The sequence below is a fragment of the Drosophila mojavensis genome, unplaced genomic scaffold, assembly GCF_018153725.1.
Source record: "Drosophila mojavensis isolate 15081-1352.22 unplaced genomic scaffold, ASM1815372v1 contig_136, whole genome shotgun sequence".
Lineage (NCBI taxonomy): Eukaryota > Metazoa > Arthropoda > Insecta > Diptera > Drosophilidae > Drosophila > Drosophila mojavensis.
The window spans coordinates 26,456,182-26,475,349 of NW_025318667.1; the positions used below are offsets into that span (position 1 = coordinate 26,456,182).

General features: G+C 42.9%; 1 protein-coding gene across 4 annotated transcripts in view; it reads left to right on the forward strand.

The window, feature by feature from the left end:
* LOC6584780 (pneumococcal serine-rich repeat protein) overlaps positions 1 to 18,841 on the forward strand; it is a 30,405-nt gene extending 11,564 nt beyond the window's left edge. Inside the window, exons 6-17 of one of the 4 annotated variants that reach the window (XM_044006997.1) lie at positions 40 to 217; positions 1,047 to 1,221; positions 6,557 to 7,027; positions 8,280 to 10,082; positions 10,158 to 10,273; positions 10,503 to 10,511; positions 11,026 to 11,107; positions 12,626 to 13,252; positions 13,946 to 14,481; positions 14,896 to 15,600; positions 15,676 to 15,868; positions 16,832 to 18,841. In XM_044006997.1, the coding sequence (XP_043862932.1) occupies positions 40 to 217; positions 1,047 to 1,221; positions 6,557 to 7,027; positions 8,280 to 10,082; positions 10,158 to 10,273; positions 10,503 to 10,511; positions 11,026 to 11,107; positions 12,626 to 13,252; positions 13,946 to 14,481; positions 14,896 to 15,600; positions 15,676 to 15,868; positions 16,832 to 16,918 (4,982 nt within the window). In that variant the 3' untranslated portion in view covers positions 16,919 to 18,841. Of the gene's footprint in view, positions 1 to 39; positions 218 to 1,046; positions 1,222 to 6,556; positions 7,037 to 8,279; positions 10,083 to 10,157; positions 10,274 to 10,502; positions 10,512 to 11,025; positions 11,108 to 12,255; positions 12,295 to 12,625; positions 13,253 to 13,945; positions 14,482 to 14,895; positions 15,601 to 15,675; positions 15,869 to 16,831 lie in introns of those variants that run through there. The other 3 variants (XM_044006996.1, XM_044006998.1, XM_044006999.1) reach the window with 3 other exon arrangements.
* Positions 18,842 to 19,168: the final 327 nt, after the last annotated feature.

The window sequence follows — 19,168 nt, forward strand, 5'->3', positions numbered from 1 at the left end:
GAGCTAGAATATCATCTCAATCCCTTTTGCTATTCACAGCCACGGAATTCCGCCTGACTGTCGATCCTAACGGCCGTTTGGCCGAAAGCCCCACAGGATATTGTGCACCGGATCTGAGCCGCACGCCCAAGCGGGGTGCCAGGCGGAAGAGTCTTATCCTGCGTGCGCCCTCGCTGGAGCTGAAGGCCGTCTGGCAGAATCTTTTACAGCGTCAAATGTAAGCTTTGATTAATTACCGAATGAATTTGTAATTAGAGTAGAATCTGGATAGCAGAGAGCTAAAGGGACCGTCGTTATACCCGAGGGACGCCAGAATATACGTTGCCGTACGGATGCTATGAGTGGTACCGTTATAGCCGGACTCTACTGTACTTCTGTAGGATATAGGATTTGTTATAAGAAGAGTCTTTTGGCTTCCAAGCACTCGTCAAGCTTTTTATCACTTGTTGTCCAACGAAATTTCTTATCCAATGGGATGGGAAGAGTCCCTTAGCCTTTTAATTACTCGTTTGACGTTTTTCATCCATTCTAGTACCTTACCCCATAAGGGATTGAATGCATATCAAACGTTCCTGATACCTTACATTTACAACTTGCTCTCTATGGCTTGATTACCTAACATGAGATGCTTAAATGGGGCATATTTGGAAGTTTCTTTATGGGCCGTGTTCCATGGAATAATTAATATATACAATAGAATCCGATTATAACGACGCTTAACCTACCGATGGTTTCATGTATAAAACCCGGAGGGCGCTATAACCTAGCGGAGATCCTTTCATATATGTCTGTGGGGTCTAGCTAAGACATTGAATTTTCGTCGCAATAACCGGACGAATGTTATAAGCGGAGTCGTTACAACCGGATTCTACTCTACTTGCATATACTTCCACGTTAAAAACTTTCAAAGGCTAACCAAGTACAAGTGATACTATTTCTGAAGAATTTATTTCAATAGCTTAAATTATAACTAAATTAGACTTTTGCAATGCCCATATCATCCGATTCTATAACCAATTCTGCTTTGATTTTCCTTTTACCAATAGCTTTCTGGTGAATGCCGCATTGGGGTCGACGCCTCTGTCCAGCCCGCTGGACTCGCCGGATGTGCTGAACACGCTGGTGCCGTTAAGTGACATTGGAATGACGTCCGCATCGATGGGATCGATGAAGCTGCCCTCGCTGGACAGCATCAACCTGAAGCAGCAGCAGAAACAGCAGGTGCGTCTCTTTCGCAGCAAGCGCCTGGACAGCGCCGATTCCTATGAGAATCTGCAGCGCTTGGCCAGTGCGCTGGTGCCGACGCCCCATCCCAGCCACGTATCGGGCGCAGTACCGAATCACGCCCATGCCCGCATCACGGCCAGCACACAGACGGCCTCGCTGCCCTCCCGCACCAACTCGCCCGCCCGGCTGACGGGGGGCGTGCGTGCGCACACCAACAGCTGCGGCGGCTCCATGCCCAATGGCGTGGGCGGTGTTGTTGGCATTGGCGGCGACAGCTGCTTGCGCCGGTTCAACACCAACAGCTCCTGTCTGAGCAGCAGCGTCAGCCTGACCGCCCACACGCAGTCGCAGTCGCAGTCGCAGTCGCAAACGCAGTCGCTGCCCAGCGCCAGCGCGAGCAGTAAATGCCTGACGGCTATACCCGAAGCGAGCAGCGAACCGGCTGCCTCGTCTGCCGTGTCGGTGGCGACGCATGCGCAGAAGCTGCTCGAGTTCAGTCTGAGCTCGGTGGGTCGCTCGTTCATCGACGAGTCGACGCATGTCGTTCAGCAGGTCTCCTCGCTGACCACGCCCGATACGCCCACGCCCAACCTGTCGCCCAGCTCGCTGGTGTGCAACTCGGATGCCTTCTCCAATGACTTTGTGCCGCCGACAACGGCCGACGTGGCAGCGGTGGCCAATATACCGTTGGCCGAGTTCGGCGGCTCTTGGGATTTGTTGGAGCTGGATCTGCAGCTGAATGAGGTGAATCTGGATCCGTGCTACGACACGGATGTGGAGGAGTGCATCTTTCTGGGCGATGGTGTGGGTGCCGGCGCCGGCGGCGTCCGAGCTGGTGATGGTAACATCGGCCAAACGGATCTTGACGATGACAGCGACGATGATAGCGTCGTCGCTGTAGACGATCCATTTGGCATGCTGCCCACCAAGCCAACGCCGCCGGATTCCTTGGATCTGTGATTTGACTTTTGGCTGTTAACCGATGCGGCAACGGACCCAGGCCACAGCCACAGCCATAGCCACGCCCACACACGCACACAAGCGGAATCCTTAACTGAAAATGAGCTTAGACAACCACCCAACTGATTTACTCTAATCAAACTCTACAACTCTAAACTTTACAAGTCATCCAATCCCTATGTCCGCGACTCTCTTTCTGCCTTAGCCCTCACTCTTATAACTTTATTTGCTCTCTTTGCCTTGCTTTGGTGTTTCATATACACAGATTCCACATAGGTCCCATTTCTATTAGAAAGGGATGCGAATATACGCACACGTTCCACATGGGATCCACTCGTGATCCCCCTATGTTCCTCGAGCTTTTCACATAAACACCACACTTAGTGCATTTTATCTGCACACAGATTCCATACTACTTATAACACATGGGTTCCACGTTCCACATAGACTCCATATATGATCGACCTAGACTCCACATGGGTACCACACAGATTAAACTCTGTTTAATGGGTGTTAGACTCTCGACCGATTCGACAACGCTTTCAAATATGTTCCACACGCGATCCACCTATCGATCCTTAGCAATTGAGTAAATGAGTGTGATCTATTTAATGAATGCCTTATGGAAGATAACTGTGACCGCAACTGACACAGTAAACGCAATTAGTGAACTGCGATTTTAGATTAACGATATACAGATGCAATTCAGGAGTTTTAACTCAGTTCTCTGCGATCGATCAGATTGATAAACAATTATTGGTCTTGGCTTTGGTATTCAAGTCTTACATATATATATACAAATATATATTATCAATATTGTACAGGTTTTTTGATAATCAAATGTGAATTATCTTTTGTAAATTGCACTAATGCTAACAGGTTTATTATTATATATATAGATATATATATACTATACATATAAATCTGTATATACATATATATGAACACTGCTTGAGTATACTCAATGCTAAGTACGTAATCGTAATCGTTTTTTCTTTCTACATATGCAAATGAGTGTATTCAGCGTCCCATCTCGATCAAAAATCTATATATATATATATATACAATATTTATATATACTCGTAAATCTATATATACTATTGTACTCGTTCTTGTATTCGTCTATGCGTATCATCCACAGCCAACTGAGTGTAAATATCACGAAAAGCAAAAGATCTGGGTTGATATTTATGCCGATGTGTCTGTATGTAATACTAGAGTAAAGCAATTCGTACATAGTAATTTCTAGTCCTTAGTATATACTAGAGTAGTTAATATGCCCCTAGATAGTCAAATATACACATGCATATACATAGCCCGATATACATACATGCATATATATATACACGCATATACATGTGTACATACAATTATAGAGTAAATGCGCTCCAGCAGCAGGGATAATGCGATCATAAAAATATACAAAAGAAAATCAGTAAAAAAAAAAGAAACAAAACAAAACAAAAAAAATTATTTAAACTCTGTTTTAAAATCACGATTAACTATTCATATAGATCGTCTTATTCATTCGATTTAAAATGTTTTTTGCCAACGTTCTTAAGCATAAAATTGAGAAGTAAATTAGAATCAAAAAAAAAAAAAAAAAAAAAAAGAAATATGTTAACTAAAGAAATGCTTCCATTTTGTAGCAAAAGCCAAATTGAAATTTTGAAAAAATAATCGATACGAAACTATTGTTATTGTTGTTGTTGTTCTATGTATTACCAAACTAAAATTGTGTCCCTAGTTCAATTCGAATTCCTACACTTAAACTTAATTTGATACGTTAGCCAAAAAGGAAAAGAAGAGGAAAATCAAAAATCGCTGCCATAAGAATTGTTGTTTTTGTTTTTCGTATTGTAGGTTATACACGACTCATCTCATCCTCTTGTTGCTTTCCCGATCTCCCTCTGTGTACATAGTACTCCGCACCCACACATATTTATACATATATATATATATATATATATATATATATATACGCTAGCTATGTAACTGTAACTGTAACAATCTTTGCTCAGACTCCAGCGTCCAGACGTACACTTAGCGAAAATGTATGTTACTTAGCAATAATCATTGGTACATAATACTAAATGTCTTTCTATATATATACTATATATATATGTTATATATATATATGTATATAGATATATGTATATGGATCTCTGATAAAGATGTCGTTGTCAATTATTTACTGTTATGACTCGCACTTTGTTGCCTTGTGTAATAAAGTCGTAACTCCATAAATACACACACACACATGCAGACACCTACACAAAAGCAAACACACACACTCACACATATATGGAAATTTGCATTTTGCATGCCAAATACTTTGTAGCTTTCATTTGCCCTCAAAGAAATTAACCCTTCAAGCTGAGTCATGTTTGCAATTAAAGTTCTTCTAATTGGCAAAAATATGTAGCATACTATTCTGGGCGCGTTTCATATGCATTTCATTAGCGCCGCCTTTGCGGCTTTGAACTGATTTATGTTGGCCTTGACAGAGCTTAAGGGTAATAGTGACATTAGTAACGTTGTTTATGTGCAATAAGAAAATTTATATTCTTCAGTCATATAATTCTCTCACTTCTGTTTGGCAGTTAGCTCAAGCTGAAATGTTTTGAATATACTTACTTATGGTAGCTCAAAATAATTATCATATTTTTATTATAGACCTTTTTTTTGCTAGATTTTCGATTAAAATTCATTAAATTATTAGGAAATCATTAGGAATTCTCATAAGTAATTCTCAATTCTTAGGGTGAAGCATAAAAAGTGTCAAAATTCGATGAAAAGTTCAAGATAATAGAGTACGTTTCTAGGCCACATTTATTTATCTATGTTCCATTTAAATTAATTTGCAGCAACAGTTTCTGATCTATGAGCACATGAAGATAGTTTTTGGGCCACTGTGCGACCTCAATAGCTGCGACTGCATTGCGCTGAGCTCTAATTTGATATAATCTGAGCACACACGAAATTCTACACGCATCAGCACACATACATTGATTCGATATAATCTCACTACACACACACAAACACACGCACACACACAGTTGGCTCAATGGCCTTCCAAAACGAAATATCGTGTATACGCCTCGTGTACGCGGCGCCCCAACGAGCAAATTTGTGTTGCCGTAGCCGTAGTTTATTTGTGTTTTCCCTTATTCGCATTAAGCTATATATAACTATTATGTAATTTCACATATATACAAAGTACATTATATACCCTCGATATATGTATATATATATATATCTATATATATAAATATATGTATATATATATATACAGAAGTATTAAGAATCAGCATATGTCATGCATAGTGTGACAAATGCTCATCTAGGATATGTTTGAAAACTTTTGATTTCCCTTTTTAGATGCTTTTTAGTTGCCAGCAAAGTGCAAGACTTACATATATGAGATGATTTGAGATGAGTTAAGATTAGTTCAATTGAGTTCAGTTGAGTTGAGAAACGATGAATAATAAAAACCAAAAAAGTCTTTGACTAAAAACGCTTGTGATGTTCTTTTTATTTCAATTCCTAACAAAAAAAAAAAAAAAAAAAAAATACGATTCTCCAACCAAATAAAAAACAAACCCACCGAGCACTCACTTTGTACCACTCTGTACGTTGCCCAACAACTATTCTATATATTAAAAAAGAGAACAAAAAAAGAATTTTATACTATCCCGGTCCCGGTTCATCCTGCGCTCAAAATTGTTTTGACCAGAAAACCAAAAAAAAAAAAAAAAAAAGTAGAAAAAAAAAAAAAAAAAAATTGATAAATTAAAAATTGTGATGGCCTCAATTTTAGTTTAGTTTAAGTTCCATTGCAAAATACTTCTGTCGCTTCTACTTTCATATTTATGATTTGTGCTTCGATTTGTTATTGTTATCTTTATCGTTATCGTTATCGCAGTCTGAACCTCTGCAAGTGCAAGCGTTTTTAATCAAAGATGGCCTCTGACCACAGATCGCGCGTTTTTATTGTTTCTGTTTCTCGATATCAACGCCAACATAAATACTAAAAATTAATTTTAAATAATAAATGAAAAATATCGCAAAGTACCAAATGAAACCATAAATGCCAAAGTCAAGAAACAAATAACTAGCTTAAAATACTAAACAACAAAAAAGAAGGATTTATGAGCAAAAAATAAGTTTAAAGCGAAAAATTTTAACCAAAATTTTGATATTAATTTGAGCCCATCACAAATTTTTAATTTGCAATCAACGTCGGGCAGCTGCAGCGCTGTGTGATTGTGGTTGTGCGTCTGGGTGGTGGTTGCGGTTGGTTTAGGGCGGGGCATGGCTAGGTCAACTCAAGCTTTAAGCTTCAAGCTAAACAAAGCGCCTCTTGCAGCAGCGCGGCCCCAGCCTTGGCCATGGCCATGTCGAGCAGATCGAGCTGCTGATTGACGAGAAGTGCCGCATCCTGAATAAGACGGGCACTCCGAGGTCGAGTGCCCTGCACCTGGCCAACTGGATGAAGGGCCAGCTGGACAAGCAGCAGCAGCAGGCGCGACTGGCGGCCATTGCCCGTTCCCAGGAGAACATTAGCGCCGAGGACGAGCAGCTGATCTTCAACAGCGACAGCGAGCAGGACGAGCGCATCATCTACTGGACACGCCAGCAGCTGGAGAAGCGCACCAAGGAGCTCAACCTGGCCAAGGAGCTGGGCGGCCTCTCCGCCAAGCCCAACTTCGGGGGCAAGCGCCTGAGCGGCGTCGACGAGCTGAGCATGAGCCTGAGCGCCGCCTCGGACATCTACTCGGAGGCGGAGGTGGTGACCAGCCAGATCAGCCAATCGCATAGCACCACATCTGACAGCCAGGTGAGTGAGGTATGTTTTTCCCTAGTATATTTCACCCCTAGAGATGGGCGCAAGATTCCGAATGCTTGAGAAGATCGCGAATCACACACAACGAGTTTTAGATCTATCGGTCATACATACTGCTTTCTATTTGTTATATTGTACATACGTATATATAGAGCCGGATTAACCCTCAACGAGGCCCTTGACAGCCTTTAATTTGGGCCCCCCTTTTTACTTTTACTTTGGAGTTTTATATTTGTAAAGGTGGTATAGGCTCTTTCATAATTCGAGGTGCTCTAAAATCCGGGGTCCTAGACAACTGTCTATTTTGGTTACTTGTTAATTCAGTCCTGCATATATCCATTCCATTCTAATGCTTAAGGGCGTATTAGTACATTCCAGAGGTCTTAGATTTCACTCTTTAATTTCAGGTTAGTTTCAGTTAGCTTTTAGTTCAGATGGAACATTCTTTAAGCGGTATTCATAATATATAATAGCTACAATCATGTGATATTCGAATTTGGTATATATATACCTTTCAATACGCTCTATACACCTGAATTAAATATGTAGACCTAAAGACAACTCTAAAAATTAGTTCTACATTTAAAAGACTTCTATATAGTATATATTGTAGAGAGGGTATAGTAAGGAAATTATTATAAAGGAGGCATAAGAATGGAGCAGTTAAACTAGAAGATATTAAAACACATTAAGAATGCAATAAGCCCCTCAATAGACCTCATGAAAGAATGCCTGAAAATCAGTTCTAAAAACTCGTATATAGAGGCTGTATATTAAAGTAGATAAAAGGAATCCAGCCAAAAATGCTGGGTATCTAAGGTCAGATCAATCTTATGAAAATGAAATGACTTTAATGATAGCTTGCAAGTGTGATAGCTTGGGCACATATTAAGTCTCTAGCTTATATAAACGTATATATAGAGATAGTCTGATAGATACAGACAGACAGAGATAATAATATATCGGTTATGAGTATATACATATGTGGGTATTAATATGGGTTAATGGGCTGCAATTATACATATATAAGATGACAATACATACATATATATGTATATAAGATATACATATCTATAAGATGAAATTTACACCTTGAATTTCCATTTTCAAAGGGCTTGTATCTTATTGAGGTATTTAAGAAACATGTCGAATCTTGCGTGCCCTTCGCCCATCTCTGGTAGCTTATATCCATGTAGAACGTATTGCTAGATTATTTGGTATTTGGTTTGTGGCTTCATCCGCTTAGATCACCGTGCGCTCCAGTCCCATTGTGCTCGACAAGCTGGCGGTGTGCCGTCACTGCCACAAGAACTGCCAGCAGAGCGGTGCCAGCGGCAGCGGGGGGCGTGGCTCGGCTGCAGCCGAGGCGGGTGGGGCAGGTGGCTCGTCGCTGCTGTGCAACTCGCTGAAGGTGCAGCACAGTCAGTCCTCGCCCAACCGCTGCTGCAAGCTGAACGGCACAGCTGCAGCTGCAACCGCTGGAGCAGCTGGGGCAGCCGGACAGGCAGCTGGGTCAGCAGTGGCTGGCAGTGGAACGGGCACCGGCAGCGTGACCAGCATCTCCAGCAGCACCATCACCGGGGAGCTCTCCTCGAAGGTAGTCGCTAGCAGCAGCCGGCGCGAGACCGGCGACACGGAGAGCGATGTGGCCCAACTAATCACCGACGAACTGTCGCTGTCCCAATCAGAGGCGACAGATGACAGCGTCAACGCCATGCCCAACAGCAGCAGCAGCAGCGCCAAGCTACGAGTTCTAGAGACGGCGCAGCCACTGCCGAACGGTCACTGCTCTGTCTCCGCCTCCGCGTCCGTCTCCGTCTCTGCCAATGCATCCGCCTCCGCCTCAGCAACGGGGTCGCCACAGCCGCCGCCCAGGCGCGCTCGAGTCGTGGCGCAGCTGTGCCAGGAGCCAGTGCGTCAGCAGGTGAAGGCCGTTGTGACCATTACGGAAACGGCTCGCATTATGCGCAACACTGAACGCAGCTCCAACACCAGCGCCGGCGCCGGCGCCGGCGCCAGCACTTGCCATTGTCGCTGCACTCCGGAGGACTTTAGCCAGCTGGCGCCGGACAAGATGGAGCAGCAGACGTGCAAGCTGCTAGAGTCACCCAAGCAGAAGACCAGCTCAGTGCAGCTGCAACAACAACAACAAACACAGCAGCAGCAGAAGCAGCAGCAGAAGCAGCAGCAGAAGCAGCAGCAGCAGGAGGATGAACAGCTGTCGCTGATGCTGATCGGGCTGGCGCAGTTCGCGCCGGCTGCCAAGCTGTGCGGCCAGGCAGAGGAGACGACGCCACCCACCATAGCAGTGGTGCCGCCCACGCCGGACGCGGTGCTCACCAAGACCAGCACGCACGTGTGGGACAACAGCGGCGGTACGGCGGGCATGGATCAGGTGACGACCACGGCAATCAAGCAGCCCCGCCAGGCGATCATTGAGAATATACCGGAGGACTCGTGCGACGAATCGCCGCTGGAAGAGGAGCCGCCGTATCGGCCCATGAGCAGCGCGCTGCGGCGCTTCGGCACAATGTCCAGCCTCGAGAAGCTGCCTTCCGACGAGCTGGACGACGACCTGGAGCCCTATGCGCAGAACGGCCTCAACGAGGATCTCGAGCACGAGGCCGACAACGATGGCGACGACGACGACGATGGCGACGAGGACGACGACGTGGATGATGCCACGGCCGACAAGGCGCTCGCCCAGAACCTGCATGAGCTGACGGCCAACTGCTCCAGCGCAACTCTGACCAATGGCGATGTGCTGGCCAGTGGCGCGTGGACGAATCGCGCTGGGGCCTTCGTCACCGACAAGATGTCCTTCTTCGAGGAGTCGCGCGCCTTCATTGACAAGTACCTGGGTCGCTGGAACGCCAACGAGCAGCAGCAGCAGGCCCAGCAGGGAGCCAATCAGACGGCCTCCGAGACGGACGAGCAGATGGACGAGTGCACCTCGGGCGCCACCAGTGGCGAGGAGGTCTGGGGCACGCCCACCAGTGGCGGCGACAACGACGATATGCAGCTGATCAACTCGGAGAACACGCACTCGGTAAGTGATGATGCATACACCTACCCCTCCATCCCTCCCCTCCAAGCGCCTCTAACACACCCTTGTCACCCGCAGTCACCCACCAAGTCGAGCACCTCGCTGAACGACGACGACGATACGGAGCTGATGATGGATGAGCTGCTGATGGCGCCGCCCATGACAGCGAGCACCATTCGGGGACTGCTGCCACGGTAAGGAACATCGATATCCACACTAGAGCGAGATAGCAGCACACAGAGCGAGCGAGCGAGAGCGCGAAAGAGATAGCAATGACTAGCTTAAATTGTTAGATGCCTTAGACACTATATCGTACACTTAAGCAGCTAAGCTGATCTTTAGAGCTCTCATTTATTTAGTTATCGAGTAATCCTACATATCTATATATTCTTCATCTCTTAAATGTTTGTCTTTTTTTCGTAGTTTTTACAGGTGTTTCTTGCGTTCTTTCGTAACTCTATACACACAAGTAATCCCAATCAAACAAAACAAAAAGAAAACCATTTCAATTCAGTTCAATTCGTTATCCATTTTAGAATATCTGAGTTCGATATATATATATATATTATATAGACATTTTTTGATCATCTTGGGTTAGTTTAGCTCGAGTTTTTGTTTTTCTTTTTTTGGTACAGACCAGCCGACCCAACCATAAGAACTAGTCTCATCCTTCCGTAGTGCCTAGTCGAGTGTAATCATAGCTAACTTATAAACGAGTATTTTTTGCAAACATTTTAGTGCTATATACCATATATATAAACTATATATATGGTATAGTATATATATATACATGTATAAACATTTTGCTCAATTCCAAAATTTATATCATTTCATCACACGCTCAAAAATTTCAAATTTAAAAAAAAAAAAAAAATGAATAAACAAAAACAATTCGTTACATCTCATATCGTATATCGCATCGTATAACGTAACTTGTAATGCTTAGACGTCGTCTTGAGCCCCTGTTCGAGGAGGAGACCGAAAGCGACGAAGAGAAAACCCAACAGGACAGCGACGATATCAAAAAGGTGGGTCGTATTTAGAACAAATCAATCGACAAATAATATAAAAAATTATAAATAAAATAAACTTTAATACTATCGAAGCTCAATAATTGACAAAGGATCGAATCATATTTCAACACTTTTACTCAACTTCATTTCGAATTATTATTTTGTTGTTGGCATGGCAAGGGAAGATCATGCAAACCGAACTTTCAGCATCCTTTCAGCTCGATTCAAACAAATATTTTGTATACCCTGAACCTGAGAATAAAAACAGCAGGAAACAACACAGACTTTGTAAAGTTTTAATATACTTGATTTATCTATTTGTCTAGTCCAACTGAGTCAAAATATCTATCCGTCACGTAAATAAATTTTGATTTTTTTTTTCTTATTTCGGGATATCTTTTCATTGAGTAAATTCAAAGTTCTCGATATTTGGGCTTTCATTCATATGCATCTAGAGCTGAGGTTATTCAATAACTAATTTATATATGTGTGTATATGTGTGGGTGTGTCTCTATAGTAGCTTGCGATTGTTCAAATATCAATTCTGTGCAACGTTCAGGGTATCTCGTAGTCGTGCATTTCCGACTACAACACTCTTACTTGTCTCAAACTAAACTTTACCATGTTCCATTTTCTGTTTTTCAATTTTTTATTTTCAATGTTGAATTTCAACATAAATGTTGTTAGCGCCATTTTCTTTGGGACCTCTTATGCTGTAAATGCATACACGGCTTATACAGTGCATTGCATGCATTGCAATCAATCAATTCTCTACTTGATTGATCGAATTTTTGATTGACTTGTGTTTCTTGTCTTTTATTTTCATATGCTACATTAACAACACAAATGTGCGCCAACCGCTTGACATCACCAACATCATCTTCATCATCATCATGCTTATCATCTTGAATCGAATCAATCAATCAATCAATCAATCAATCATACATACATACATCAAACATCAAATACTTTTTGCACTCTGTAAACTGTAAAACTGTAATACTGTAATACTGTAAAACTGTAAAACATTTGCCACTCGCTTTCAATGTATTCCATTCTCGTTGTTGTTAACTAACTGTATTTAATATGTGTATGTGTGTGTTTGATGGTTTGTGTCTATACATATATGTATATCAATATATTTTAATATATACAATATATAGAAAGTCGTAGTGAAATTAGTGAAGCTTTAGCCAAACCTGCAATACTGCGAGCTCATAAACATCACACGCCAGGACAGAGACCCGCGAGCGATTGACAACGATTGACAATCGAAATGAATGCACCAAATATGTCAAAATCATGCAAAAGCCAATATACAATATATTTCCAAATCCGAATCCGAATCCGAATCGATATCGAACGAATCCAAATCGAAATTCCAAAATACTAAAATCAAAAACAATCAAAATCTGCTCAAATTATGAACCAGAACCAACAAAACGAATCACTCATAAACCCCATCAAGTGCAAGCTGGATGCTTTATCAAAACCAGAATTGATTAGTTGAATTCTATTCCCAACAATTGGTAGGGGGAAGCAACGACAAATGGCCACTACCTAGAGGATTCGGCTGGAAGTTCAAGCGACGAGGAGCCGGAGGAGCCGGATCCACACTCGAGCGAGGAGCGCCTGCAGCCGAATCTGGCCACCACAGCGCTGGGCCCACGGCCGCTGACAACCAGCAGCAGCAACTCCAGCCGCACCACCACCACCATCATGCTGTTACCCACCACGGCCATTACGACGCCGACCCCCTTGGAGGTTCAAGCACCACCGCTACCGCCAGTGGCCTCATCCTGCGAGTATCTACTCGAACAGCGCGCGTCTGCGACTATGGCGGCATCATCCACCACGACGAGCTCAACGACAACGACAACAGCCGCAAGGACGCCGTCGTCGACGTCGGCGACAGCAACGATGATGACGATGACGACGACGACGACGACGAGTATGGGGATGCGGATCTCGGGGCCGGCAGCAGCGACGACGGCGAGTCGAGCTCCCTCATCGACTACTACAACAACCAGCAGCGGGAGCGGCACTACCAGCTGCGCCACCAGAGCCAACGTCAAGCCACCGAGATTTATACCACCACCGCCGCCGCCTCGTCGTCTGCTGCTCACGCAGACAAATCTAAGCGCTGCACCGGCCAAAACGGTAAGCCAACTAAATCACACTCCAAGCTGATCCCTTTTTAACCAAACTTTGCAGAACCCATCTACCATCATCATCCTCTTCGCCATAGTTCTATGTGTGTATTCGTTCTCTCTTTCTTTCTTCTATAGCTATGTTTATGTGTGTGTTTGTTCTCTCATGATTACCCTGAATACAATTTAGAAGACCTATTGAATTCCAGCTAATCTTAACTTTTGACTTCCATCCAACTGAATATTGTTAATCTATGGATCATGTTCTTATCGAAAGTACTTATCAGTTTATTCAATTGTTCTTTCTTAATGTGTAGAACTAGCTAGTTATAGAGCTGTTATACCTAAGACATTCAAAAGGGGCCGAGAGTTGTTAGATTTGTGAACATATGCATAAGCTAGCTGTTCTAGGTATGATCTATTGTAGGAATTTGTATGGGTATTTGTACGAAAATCAGATGTCTTATTGCTGAGATGGGCTTTATATAGAACTTACGTATAAGCGTTTCCTCATGAAGTAATGTTCTCTTATTACTTGTTTTAACAGTTCTTGACTTAAATAATAGATAGGAGATATGGAATTCAACTAAGCAAATTCTATTTTGATTGACAACTAATCCTTTGGTTCTTCAACAGCAACGATTATTAGTTGGTAGTGCAAGAAATTTGTTTTTGAATAATCGATCTTCTTTTCGGTGTTTAGCAGCCACCTCAAAGAAAATCTGGCGCTACTGCTGACAGTGGCTGTTCGGCGGCTGCCGCCGGCGCCGCCAGCGCTTCGCCCACAATCGGTATCGGGTCAAGGACAACGCCTGCGAGTACCAGAACCTCTGCACCGTCAGTGGGAGCGGCATCGGGGGCATCGACGGGACCGTCGGCAGGCCCAAAACGCCCATCGTCAACGATAATCGAGACTTGCCTGCTGGGTACCGCAGTGCCGGCAGACTCAGCCACTTCATCAGCAACAGTCTCGAGGACAGCAAAGCCGATGCGGACCAGCACGGAGAGCAGCCCAGCTGCAGCGGTGCCAGCGGCCAAGGAGCCGGCGCCGGTGCCGGCTCAGGCGCCAGCCGTACCGGACGCAGCCGATACTCGTTCAGTGGCCGCTGCCCCACCGCCGCACGTTGGCTGCGGCTTAAGTCCAAGGCTGGAAATGCGGTTGGCTCTCAACCACGACATACTCGGGGACGAGGACTTGATCTGCTACGAGCCTGGTCCAGATCTAACAACTATTCTGGGGTAAGTCCGAAGCTACATAAACAGCTCAAGCCATGCTTACAGTTAGACTCGTCTAAGATATGAAAGATGCTAGCTCTTTCTTCGTCAATCAGTTAGCTATTCAATTTATCAGTTAGCTAGATAAGGAGTTGATTCCTTGTCTCTTTCTGAAGCAAGACCTCTCTAGACCTCTCCAGATCCAGGCAATCAGTCGGTCAGTCTATCAATCATCTTATTATGTAAGACTAGCTAGATATGGAGTTAAAGCTGATTTCTTGACTCTTTTTGAAGCATGACCTATCCAGATTTCTCCAAATCTCTACATCCAGGCCATCGGTCGGTCAGTCTATCAATCGTCTTCTTATGTAGCCTTTTTGACTAGCTACTTATATCTGCCTCTCGTTCTCTCGCTCTCTCTTTCACTTTCCGTTTTAGGCACGACCTCTCCACATTTCATCGTCTGACGGGTCGCGATTTATTGAGTCGTTCAGCCACGAATCGGGTGCAGCCAAAAGAGGCTGTCATATCGTACTCTCAACAACGCAACTCCAAGATGGACACGCCGACGGTGAACCGGCGACCACGTCCCGCCGTGGCGACCACGTCCGGCCAGAGGAGTCACAGCAGCAGCAGTCACGGAAGTCCGCGCGCCGCTGGTTCAGCTCGTGCCGGCGTCGCCGGTCCACAACGCCAGCATCCAAGTCCAAATACATGGAGCAGTTCTGCATCTGTGGGTCGAGCAGGAGGCGCGAGCGGCGTCGGCGGCGACAGCAGCACAAGCTGCAACAGCAGCAGCGGCGCGAACAAATTAGGCGATCTGGAAATCTTAGCGAGACGCGAGAAGATATACTGCATGTCTCAATCGAAGAGTGGCTATCGAGTCAAGGCGACATCCGGGACAACCGCAACGAAAATGCGAACGACGACGACGACGACGACGACGATGGCAACGAGACGCGACTGTTCCTCGACAACGAGCCGAGCAGCAGCAGTAGTCTCTCTGACGAGGACGATGAGTACTACTTCGATGGACGCAGTGGCAGCAACAACACAAACACAAACAACAACAACAACAACAATAGCAACAAGAACAATGACTGAAGCGTGCCTCGAAACCGAAGTGGGCAAATCAAACCGTTTGTACGTTTCCGATGCCACATGTGGCACACGCACATATATTTAGTGTGCCCCATAACCCGATCTTCCTCTATGCAGAATCAACTTTATCAAGCGCCGCAACTCGGAGATAATAGCCAGCGGCAGCAGCAGCAGCAACAATCCCCACAACTCCGACAGCACACTCGGTGGCGACTCCCAGTCGCAGCTGCAGCTGCACGGCAGTCAGCAGCTGCTGAGGCAGGCGCCGGACAATGCGGACATGGCACAAATGTCGCCACGTAAAGATAACGTAAGTGGAACGTAAGTCGTGTCCCGGCTCCATTTAGTCTTACTTCGTTTACTCCTTTGACCTCTCCGTTCTTTCTCCTGCTATACTTTCGTAGTATTTGTTTCTTAATTGCCTTCCTTGGCCTTTCTAGCTTATATCTCTGTCTTGGCTTTACTTTCCTTTCAATTCTTATTCTCCCTTTCCAAATGCAAAATGGAGTATGCATATTCCGGTATGTCAGAAATGTTATTAGTTACAGTGCTAGCGAGTTGCAATATGGAAGTTATACTCGCCAAGATCCAAGATCGGAATGATATGGCAGATTCGCCAACGAATCATCATCAATGCTCTAAAATAAAAATTGCGAATAAAGTGTCACGCAGTCGGTTGCACCCGACTGCAACACTCTGACTTTCTATCCATTATCCATTGCTTTCTATCCATTATATTAACTCCGTGGTATTTCTTCACAAACAGTTTTTCCTTGGTATTCAATTCGTCTTGTATTTCCATTCGAATCTGAATCTGTAATATTTTCTTTCTATTTGACTATTTGTATTTTGGTTCAATAGTTTTTCGACGGTTTTGATTGACAGTACTTTTTGCTCTATACCATTATGTTTTTGTATTCATGATTTTTCTTTTAGCATTTTCTTCTTTGGCATTACATATTGCATATTTTTTACTAACATTTCTTCACATTTCCACGGCATTGCCTTTTTATTTTACCATTTTCTACTTTAAGCATTTAGCTTTCTATTGTATTAATTCCTTAGTATTTAATCCTTTTCTCGTGAACATTTCAAATAGGAGTTAGTCACTATATCTTCTTTCGATGCAGCTTTTACTTATGATTTCTTCCTTAATATGCCTTTATTTATCTTTCGCTCTTCAATATTTATACTTGTATATTAATTTCTTAGTATTTATTTTTCTTGCTATTATATCCAATTACAAATCTAAATGTTTCTTGCTTTACTGTAGGACAAGCCCTCGCTGAACCGACGCCTGTGGAAGCAAATCACCAAACGAAGACGCACCAACTCCGTATCCCAGATAGTCGCTGGCTAAGCAAAGAGTCGGTTCACACTAGCACACCCACACCCACACACACATATATAAACATTCCTTCTCTTTCACTCCTCTCTCTCTCTCTCTTTCTCTCTCTCCATACATATATATATCTTTTTCTCTATCATTCATGGTTAGATAGAGATACATAAGCATCTGCGTTCAGCTTTCATTGTGTTGTACGTATAGAGCATTTAGTTAAGACTTTAGTTTAGTTATCCATATTGTGCGGGAGCCTAGCCAGTTCCTCGTGAAAATCGTGCAGCCAGAGGCCGTTCACACAGTCAAGTGGCGTCCAGTCCTGCCGAGGAGTAGCTGCAGCCAGCTATAGTTTAAGGAGAGTTGAGCTAATCGCTATCAACTTTTTAACTTAGTAGAGCTCTTCGTTTTTAAGGTGTTTATTTGCCTTGACTGGCACCATAAGCCACTATGTATTGTAGGATATTCCCTAGCTGTCTCTAGAGCTGAGCAGTCTCAGGTTTTCTACTGGTAATCTTAAGTAGCCCAGGCAGTTACTGCTGGCAGTTCAATCTCCAACTCTGTGGACTGTGGATGGCCTGCAAATCGATGAAACTGAAACTGAATATTTAGACAAAATGAGCAAACTTACATCAATAACTGACGAAGATGATGATGATGATGATGATGATGTTGATGATGATGATGATGATGATGATGACAATGTTAGCTGGAGAAAAACTATGTAATATTTATGCTAAGTTTTTGATACTTACAAACTTTGTAGCTAGTAAACCCCAATGAAACGATCAATGACGGTTGCGTCCAATTGCCTCCAAGTGCAATGCGACTCCTGCCTCTGCCAATCAGGCCAAGACCGAAGCCAAATCTCAATATCTCTTAACCTAGAAATACGAACAGCCAATGACGAATGGGACAACGAATGCATCGCCTGGAGGCAAGGCTTTACTAATTGTTAATGAATATACAAACAGACAACAGCTTTTATGGGCGGGTCAAAGGGCACACACACACACACTCACACTTACACAATCCAGCCAAAAGTAAGGATTTATAGAAAGGAGAAGCATATTGAATATGTTTCAACTATTTTTGAGAGAATGAAGTTGCAATTGATAGAAGTCAAATTAGTTGAGTTTTGCACTGGATTAGCCAGTGGAAGAGGAGATTTCGAATTCTCTGTTTTTTTTTTCTTCTCTTATTTCATTTGAATGAAATTGCCTTAAATTATAAACTATTTAACTATTTATTGTATTTGTAGCTTAACATTTATACATCTTATGGCATTTTGCAGTTGTCATTTGTCCAGTAAAGAAAACGTAAAGAAAAAAGAAAAGAAAGTTATAAAAGGTGCAAGTAAGAGAATTGCAGTCGGGCACAACCGACTGCACAATACACGTTCACAGTGCAATTTCAAGAAGAAAAATCAAATATTTCTGACTGAACTATCATGGAAATCATAGAGCTAGCCAGGTACAGTTCCAGCTCATCGTAGCTCTAGAACTTCCGATATACGAGTACATATAAGAGATGGTATACCCGAGGGGTATATTATATTATTCCAAATTGTAATTCGTGAACGACTATTAAGTTAGAGTAAATCGAACTCGTATAGTCGCTGTAAATGCGAAATTTTAAACTATTTCCAAATTTTGTCTCAACTATTTACAGCATATTTACAAAGCATTATTTTTAGTCAGATTCACAGCTAGTTTATGGGTAGGAGCAATGTGTGCATAGGTATGTATCTACATATGTACGTATGCGCATTTTGTAGTTTATTTCACATTGAAATTGTTGAACGCAAACAAATTATACGAAATTTATAATAATAGATGGAAAAAAAGGAATGAGCGAATGAAAAACCAAAAGACAAATGATCAAGTACATTTATCAGCTTTAATAGAAATTCTAATTAAAAAAATAATAATAATAAAAAAAAAACATACAGACAGACATATGTAGTTATACAAATAATATAATATACTATATATAGAGATATATGAAAGAAAATTCTTTGAATAGCGTAAAGATCGAATTATTAGGCATTTATCACTTTTAAACATTATACAACACTGAACATCAAATTGTGCATGTGAGAGGCCCATATAAAGAACAGCTAGAGAAGCCGTCCCCACAACAACATTTTTTACCTATTATTTATTAATATATGCATAAAATTACTTTATAAATCTAAGAAAAAAAGAAAAAAGAACAGATTTGAAATACGAATTAAATACACAATTAGGATGAATATTTGATGCAATTATT